Below are 8,779 nucleotides of genomic sequence, written 5' to 3'. Positions count from 1 at the left end.
ATGCAGCAAAAATGCGAGTATAACCTAAAAATGGGAATTAATCCACTCAGATAATTGCATAGCTGCTGCATCTGTTTTTTCTTTTTTCTGTTCATACAAATGGGTTGCCAATTATACTGTATTTGCTTCAACTATATTTATTTTTACAAACTTCCTTTGTCCAAAGGACCCTTGGTTGAACCAACCACAATATGATTAAAGACAAAAGGTAAGGCAGTTGTTCTGTACTGCGGATTTAGTGTCCTATTTAAGCTTATTTATAAAGGGGTCATGGAAACAAAAATTGGGCTATGTGTAGAAATGTTTCAGCTGTCTCAATGTCTTAGCCTGAAATGAAAGTAAGATAAAGCATGACAATTGGGTATACGTGAATCCCCATGAGTTTCTCTACCCACCTTTTTTTTTACTCCTCATTTACCCCTTCAACCTAACGGCCCGACCACTTTATCTGAAATAAAAACTGACCACAATGGTTATTTGGATAAGTTGGCCACAGCAGCCGTTTTATTAACACATAATAACAAACAGTTTATTTATTAAACATTAACCACGGGGAGGGCGGTCCTCGAAGCCCCAAAATGTAATAAACTTGGCCTCCAGACCATAAAACTTGTCCTCCATAACCGTAAAAACTTGGCCTCCAGGTCGCGTCTTGCCTCTTGCCGCTACGCTCCAGCTCAGAGACGCCCATAGACTCACCCGGCCAATTTCCTCCAAAATTACCCATGTATCCTAATTATCACCTCCATGTGATCTTTTGCTCCATTCCAAATTTGTTCACCCACGGGGGAGTCCAGGACCTTTGAGATCCCCCCCCTCCGATCCACCATTTCCATCACCACCAACCTCGAGGACCTCCCCCCCACGCCACCAGCATAAATGTTCTGATCCCTTAAACATTTATGTCACGCCATACCAAAATACCTTTCTCAATGCCCTCTTGAATCGCCAGACACCACAGATCTAGACCTATCGCATTTAAATGGACCCCATCTTTCCTCCAGTATTCCCCTTGCCCAGACTCTAGATCCTTATGCCGAACCACAAGTGCCCCATTTCTCACCATAAAACGTGAAATCGCTCTGTTTAACTTAATCCTCGCCTTGTTCACACCATGAACAGATCTTGCCCCGCGCCAAACCTTCCTGGGCACAATGTCTGACCAAACCACCAACAAACGTGGAAACATAGACCAAAGCCGTAACATGTCAAACTTGATATCCCTGATTAGTTCCCTACAGGGACGTTTGCCCAAGTCATTGCCCCCAAAATGAACCACCAACAAGTCTGGTACCCGATCCAATCGAACAAATCTGTGGAATTCTGACAGCAATTGCTTCCACATCATACCCCTTTTTCCGATCCACCTCAGGGTTCCAAGCGATCGGGGCACTCCCAGTTGTCTCCCGTCCGGACGCACGTCGGCCTTCACTGCCGCCCAATAGACAAATGAATGACCCATGATCCAAATAAGTAATTGCCTCGGCTCTGAAAATAGAAAAGAAACATCAACACTGTATAACTGAAAAAGGAAAACCGCGGTCAATTAGATCAATCCATCACAACAAAGAAGGGCAAATGTAAGAACGAAATCTTACTGATTCCCAACGACCGATCCTCTGAACCATTTCATCTCCCAAACCCCTCCTGGCAGCCTCCGTTGCCGCCCCAATCCGGAATGAATGTCCACTAAAATTTTTCGCTGGAATGCCCCCTTTTTCCAAACAACGTCTAAATACAGTCAAAAACTGAAAACGGGAGAGGAATGACCCATCCTTAGGCACTAACAATGGGCAGTCCCCCAAACCTGGCCCAGACAGGAATTCTCTCAAACATTTTACCGGGCAAACTGGCGAGCTGTTTACCTCAAAAAGAACCACTCGACAACCTTTTCCTGCAGTATCCGTTTTGGAAGAACGCAAAAATATCACTAGCCTGTCCCCAAACATGTCCACATCCTGCCTCAGTATACCACCTTTTTTATACCTGGAAGGACTAACCAATTCACCTAAACGAAAAGCACCGAAAAATGCTAGAGAAAATGCTAATCTAAACAAAATTACTTCCCCCATATCCGAACACACTGCCTCCAACTGATTTTCCAGATTTAGTAAAACTTCATATGACACCGGATGCCTACCGTCTGACACCTTCCAACCTTTACGACAGCCTTTTACCACCTGCCGGACCAGAAACGATTTTGTCAAACCCGTAAACCCCCTAAGTTTAAAGCCAAAAGCCAAACCTGATAAAGAATTATTGATTTTTGACACTGACCATCCTGTCTCCCAGATATGACCGATAAATAAAATCAATTTGCTTCCGTCCTCTAAATCCACACCCATCTGATATTTCCACCGTACCCAAGAATCCCAGGCCCTCATATAGTGCGACCAAGTTCCAGCCGACAGCGATCTGGCCAACAAGTCTCTCACTGCCCCAGCGGAAGATTCCATAGCTCCTCTGAACAAACCTTCCCTGTGGGTTCCACTTGAGGTGCCAACTCCCGAACACGATCCCACTGTGAAGAAGAAAGAGCTTCAAGAATGTTGTTATATTTCAAAACCCCAAGCTCCGCCGTGACCCACAAATTAAAATTCAAACTAACCCAAACCAGGTGCTGCAAAACTCGCAGAAGAGAGTGTTTTGATGATGACAACGAATTAATAGCCTCCATGGTCCCAACTGAGCCGCAACGAAAACATATTTTCTTGTCTCGAACATTGCCTCCCCATAGTGTTAAAGCTACCACGATAGGAAAAACTTCGCAGAGTGTAAGATCAGCTACCAAACCGTTATCTTTCCACGTTTTTGGCCACTCGGCCACTAACCATTCATTCCGAAAGAACAAAGAAAAACCTGATTCGTCCGCCGAACCGACCAAGATGCCGAGAAACTCCGCCGACACCACCGGCGCAATCCAAAGTGACTTTCCATTGTATGATTCCAGAAAAAATTCCCAAACTTTCAAATCATCCTTCAGGTCCCTCCTAAGCCGTATGAAATGATTCGGCGCTCTAATCCCAACCGTGGCCAATGAAAGTCTACGACAAAAAACTCTTCCCATTGGCATGATCCGACATGCGAAGTTCAGTTTACCAAGCAACGACTGGACCTCACGAAGTGTTACCTTCTTCAAGCTACCCACACGCTTCACCTCCAATCTCATGTTCACCAATTTGTCCTCTGGCAATCTACACTCCATTGCCACCGTGTCGATTTCAATACCCAGAAAACTCAAAGATGTAACAGGCCCAACCGTTTTTTCCGCTGCCAACGGAATGCCAAATCTTTTAGCCACCCCTTCCATCGAGTGAAGTAAAACCGAACAATCCGAAGAAAAAGCTGACCCGACAAACAGGAAATCATCCAAATAATGAACACAAGAACCGAGTCCTGTCACGTCCTTAACTACCCATTCTAGAAATGTACTAAATGCTTCGAAATAGGCGCATGACAGTGAACACCCCATCGGCAAACAACGATCCACAAAAAATCCCCCGTCCCAAAAACAACCAAGCAAATGCATACTGTCCGGGTGAACTGGTAGCAGTCTAAACGCTGCCTCAATGTCCGTCTTTGCCAACATGGCCCCTTGTCCACATTTCCTAACCCACGACATTGCCGAATCAAAAGAAGTATATAACACAGAACACAATTGGGGGTCAATTCCATCGTTAACCGAAGAGCCCTTCGGAAATGAAAGGTGATGAATCAACCTGAACTTGTTAGGCTCCTTTTTTGGCACAACCCCCAATGGCGACACTCTCAGGTTATCGATGGGGGCCGTGTCAAACGGGCCAGCCATTCTACCTAAGGCCACTTCTTTTTGTAATTTTTCAGTGACCACTTCTGAGAATTCCCTGGCTGATTTCAAATTCTTGGTTGGTAACCTCACCCCCATCTCGACAAAAGGGATCTTGATCACGCAACAATTTTGCAGCCTCTTTGTCCGGGTATTTATTTAGAAAGTGCTCCATCTCTTCCAGCCGAACTGGTGTCACCCCTTTTTTCAAAACCCTCAGATCCCTTCTGTCTTCCTCCCTTGAAGCACTTCGACACCCCGTGATTACCTCCGCAGGCGGAACACTCGTGTTTAAATTTGCACTTGGTACCAAACCTGCATGCGCCGTCATTGTATAAGAAGCACAGTCCTTTCTGTACTGCCACCGAGTGCCCTGACTGCCCTGAACCCCCGGTGCCCCCAAGAAACGATTGTGAACCCGGACCCCCTTTACCAGGGGCCGTCACTCTCATCCAAAGAGCTATGTCTTTATGATCCCACCTAATGTTCGGATGAACTGCTTTCCTCATCATATCTCAGCCATCCTTGTCCCCCGTATACTCTATATGCCTCCCCTATGATATCCATATAGCAGAATAGGGGCGAACAATTTTCTGGCGCTTTTTCCCCAATCACGCTAGCCAATATAGCGAAAGCCTGTAACCAATTATTGAATGTGCGGGGTATCAAACGAAAACGTCTCTTTTCCTCATCTTCCTTTTTAGACTCATCCCGTCTGACCCTATCTAAATTAAAACGTTCGAGTGGGAGAAGCGAGAATATTTCCACGTATTCCCCCTTCCAAATCCTATCCCTTACTTCCTGCTTTAAATGTGTTCCCAGCGGCCCCTCAAAACAGACATACACTTCACCTTTCGCAGCATCCCCTAAACGTACTGCCTCATCCGTATCCTTTCCCCCGTTATCAACTGCCGTGGATACCTGACCCGTTATCGCATTGCCCGAAGCCGCCACATCCCCAGCCGCCGCAGTAACCCCCATTGCCTCGCTCTGGACCACAGGGCGTGACTCTAGACCCCTTCCTCCATCCCCCATACCCCTTCTATTACCTAACCAAGCTGCCGAAGGAGATAACGTGCCCTGTGTACTCCCCGCCTCCCATAAACGCACTATATCTTTAAGACTTTGTAATAAAACACCAGAGCCGCCACTAGCCCCCCAAACAGATAAATCCTCCCCCCCCCGCATTCACATTTGAGGCTAGTACAGGCAAGTAAAAGGAAGTGACATCTCGCTCACCTGGCTGCCTGGGTGCTGTGTTCCCAGCAGCCGCCAGTCCAGCGTCCTGATGCGATCTCTCTGGGCGCGTGCTTCTTCCATCTTCATGCTGTCCCATGGATGTTGATGTAGTGTGCAGCCAGCCCGACTCGACCGCTGCATCCCCAGTGTCCATGAGTCCTACATATCCTGGTTCAAATCCGGCTGATGCTCTTCTTCTTCTAGATGAATGGCCTAATTCATGCTCCCCCCTCCTCTCCCCCTCCCCAGTGGCCGGAGATTCCCTCCCTCCTTCTTCACAGCGATCCCCTCCAGGCCTGCATTCAGCTTCGCCCCCCCCTCTCCCTCCCAGCTGCAGCACAGGGACCTCGAGCTCTGCTCTCTGTAGCAGCAGCAGCCAGTGAGCGGGAGGAGTTTCCCCACTGCCACTCATCAGCCACCCTGCATGCTGGTGCTTGCCCCGCCGACTCCTCACTGCTGCTGGAGGAATGCCGAGCCTGGGACCGAACCGAAGGGGCCCCAGCCGTACCTGACCCTGGATCCCTGGTTCCTGCTGCTGCCGGTGAGTGCTCGCGTTGCTGGCTATCCCCCTGCGCTGAAGGCACCTGACTAGCAGGCCCTCGTGTGCACCGCAGTACCTCTCTGCCCCGCCGAGCCGAGCCCGTTCCTGGTTGGGCAGCGGCCGCTCCTGCTCCTGGATCCACACTTCCTCCAGACGCCATCGCTGCAGGGGAGGCCGACACCTCCCCCTGTTGCAGGCCCCACCGGTTTTGCGGATTCCTCCCAGCCGCTGGTTTACGTGCCACCTGCCGTCGCTTCGTGACCGCGGCTGGAGGGTCCCTAGAGGGGCTCCTAATACGGCGCCGGGCCCTGGGGGTAGTCTCAGGGCTGAGGCGCTCCGGAGGCCTGGACCTTCGAGTCCGTCGCCCTGCACTTAATCCTTGGGGTTGCACGGCTCCCCCATCAGGCAGCAGGCCCTGAATGGATGCCTGCAGCCATCCCGCACCCCTGGTTCCCACAGCAGCTCTCAATTGCTGCAGAATAGCCTCAATCTCCATAACTAAAAAATAGCTCTGAGCTTGTTTCTAGTACGATGGGGAACCTAAAATGGTTGCCCCACTGAGATGGCCGTTGCCCCTTATACTGCCCGCCCTTACTCCGCCTCCTCTCCCTATTCCCCCCCCCAGCCATACATCATTCCCCAGATTCAAACTTATTAACCCTTCCCCACCCAAAACTCCTTCTACCCAATGCTTTCTCATGTATTATCACTTAACCCTGTCATGGCGTCCTCCCTTTGAAGGCCTGCGGCCCAGTACGGCCTTACTAATATGGGGTTTTCTCTGGATATCTTCCAAATCCTATACGTGAAGGTACATATGGGGGTGAAGGCTATGAAATGTTTTCCCGGGCAGAAAGCAGCAGAAGGGGAACTTGTGACAGTTAATTAGGGAATAGTGGTAAATATGGGTGCAGGCTATATGGTGGGGTATCTATGGAGGTGCAGGTTATGTGTGGGTATATATGGGGCTGCAGGCTATATGTGGGGGATACATATGAGGGTGTAGGCTACATGTGGGGGGTACATATGGGCTGGCTGCATCCTGTAGTGCATTTGTTCAGAGACCTGGGCAGGTAAGCGGTGCTCTCCCTTTTTCAGCTGTATTTTTGGATTTTTGGATGATTTTTAGTCCTCTTTTGTGGCTTTGCTACTAGTTTAGTGATAGGACTCGCAAGTGTGAGGACCCTTAATGTTGGGTTGCAAGCTTGCATATCTTGGCCAAAATATCGACCAATACCTCACATATTTATATGTATTTTGTGCACGTTAATTTTCAGGGTGCAGCCAAGCCCAGCACAGTCAAGCCCGCCTAATCGAATAGTATGGGTGTGACTAATAGGCTGTGAACCAGATACCTGCATGTAAACAGAGTCCTATACAGTCCTTTGTTGTGCAAACATATGCTAAGCAGTCACCCCCTGCATGAATTGGTAGGCTGTGAGTGGCTGTCTATTTCGTATTTTGCACCTGTGTTGCCGACATCTTTGCTACATTGGCTGGCTGCATCCTGTAGAGCATTTGTTCAGAGACCTGGGCAGGTAATCAGTGCTGCCCCTTTTTCAGCTGTATTTTAACATATGGGGGTGCAGACTATCTGTGGGGGTGCAGGCTTTATGCAGCTGTACATGTGGGGTGTAGGCTGTATGTGGGGGTACATATGGGGTGCAGGCTATATCTGGCAGTACATATGAGGTTACAGTCTGTGTGTGGTGTTACAGCCTATCTGTGGATGGTACATATGGGGGTGTAGGCTATCTGTGGGGGTACATGTGGGGTGTAGGCTATATCTGGTGGTACATATGAGGTTGCAGTCTGTGTGTGGTGTCACAGGCTATCTGTGGATGGTACATATGGGGGTGTAGGCTATCTGTGGGGGTACATGTGGGGTGTAGGCTACATGTGGGAGTACAGGCTATATGTGGAGGTACATATGGTGTTCAGGCTATATGTGGGGGTACATGTGAGGGTGCAGGCCATATGTGTAAATATATACAGTATGTGCGTGCATGATGTGTGTGGGGGTACATATGAGGGCAGGCTGCATGGATGGGGTACATGAGGAGGTGCAGCTATTTTTATTTAGGGGGCATGATAATGACACTTTTTATTTTTAAGGACACTGTGTTGGCATATGCTGCAGAAGAATGGAGAAGAGGGTCGTCTGCAGAGATGAGCTGTAACATCAGGACCAGATGAAGAAGAAAAGGATGAGAAGAACTTCAATCAGAGGAGATGTCATCTATAAAGGTACCTGGATTTAATGGCGCATTTACACTAATCAGTCGTGGCACCTAAATGGTTTTATGAAGCCGCCTGGCAGTCATTTAATAGCCTGTTTGGACAGACTGGCCAAACTTTCATTTGTACAAAGTGATCATTAATATGATTGCTCTGTCTGCATAGAATAAAAATGTTTACTCAGGAGGGGCGTGGCCTGGACTCTGAGCTGAGCAGACGTGCATGAGAAGAGCTCCTCCGTTTTCCCTGGAATTTCCATAGAACTAGCCCCCACAATCACTTATTATTTTCCAAAGACCCAAGAACACAATAGTCCTATCATTTCCCATCACTGGGAACCTACTCTTGAAGGGGTCCGATATCAGCAGGAGCTAGGATGCTCCTGAGGAGGGACGCTGTTATGGACCTGGTGGTTAGGAGCACCCGGAACGACCTGATGGTTAAACTAACACAGAACAAGCTCTGGGAAGTGGGAGCTCTGCTGACCGCAACCCCTAATCCTATCACACACACTAGAAATAGCCGTGGAGCGTACCTAACTTTGCCTAGACGCCTTTTCACAGACTAAGAGCTAACTAGCCCTAAAGATAGAAAATAAAGCCTACCTTGCCTCAGAGAAATTCCCCAAAGGAAAAGGCAACCCCCCACATATATTGACTGTGAGTTAAGATGAAAGTCACAAACACAGAAATTAAACAGGTTTCAGCAAAGGAGGCCAGACTAACTAAACAGACTGAGGATAGGAAAGGTATCTTTGCGGTCAGCACAAAAAACTACAAAAAGATCACGCAGAGTGTGCAAAAAGACCTCCGCACCGACTCACGGTGCGGAGGTGCCACTCTGCATCCCAGAGCTTCCAGCTAGCAAGGCAAAATCATGATAGCAAGCTGGACAAGAAAACAATGAACAAATAATAAACTAGCAGGGACTTAGCTTCTGCTGGAGTAGACAGGTCA

The 8,779-nt window shown here is 48.5% G+C and overlaps 1 protein-coding gene across 1 annotated transcript; it reads right to left on the bottom strand.

Moving 5' to 3' along the window:
* Positions 1-423: 423 nt before the first annotated feature.
* Positions 424-5,456, bottom strand: LOC138670669 (integrase/recombinase xerD homolog). The gene is made up of 2 exons (XM_069758223.1): positions 5,045-5,456; positions 424-2,521 (listed from the first exon to the last, which is right to left on the bottom strand). The coding sequence occupies exons 1-2, from the start codon at positions 5,454-5,456 to the stop codon at positions 1,560-1,562; spliced, it is 1,374 nt and encodes a 457-aa protein (XP_069614324.1). The 3' UTR covers positions 424-1,559.
* Positions 5,457-8,779: the final 3,323 nt, after the last annotated feature.

This window comes from Ranitomeya imitator, chromosome 3 (assembly GCF_032444005.1).
Source record: "Ranitomeya imitator isolate aRanImi1 chromosome 3, aRanImi1.pri, whole genome shotgun sequence".
Taxonomy (NCBI): Eukaryota; Metazoa; Chordata; class Amphibia; order Anura; family Dendrobatidae; genus Ranitomeya; species Ranitomeya imitator.
This window is presented reverse-complemented; position numbering and strand designations above follow the sequence as displayed.

What these genes read in the sequence shown, in the direction of transcription:
- LOC138670669 (XM_069758223.1), bottom strand. Translation starts at nt 5,456, where the DNA reads ATGAGTGGCAGTGGGGAAACTCCTCCCGCTCACTGGCTGCTGCTGCTA. An exon ending in CACAGCACCCAGGCAGCCAG is followed by an intron (nt 2,522 to 5,044) that starts GTGAGCGAGATG and finishes TCTTCTTCACAG; the next exon opens with TGGGATCGTGTTCGGGAGTT.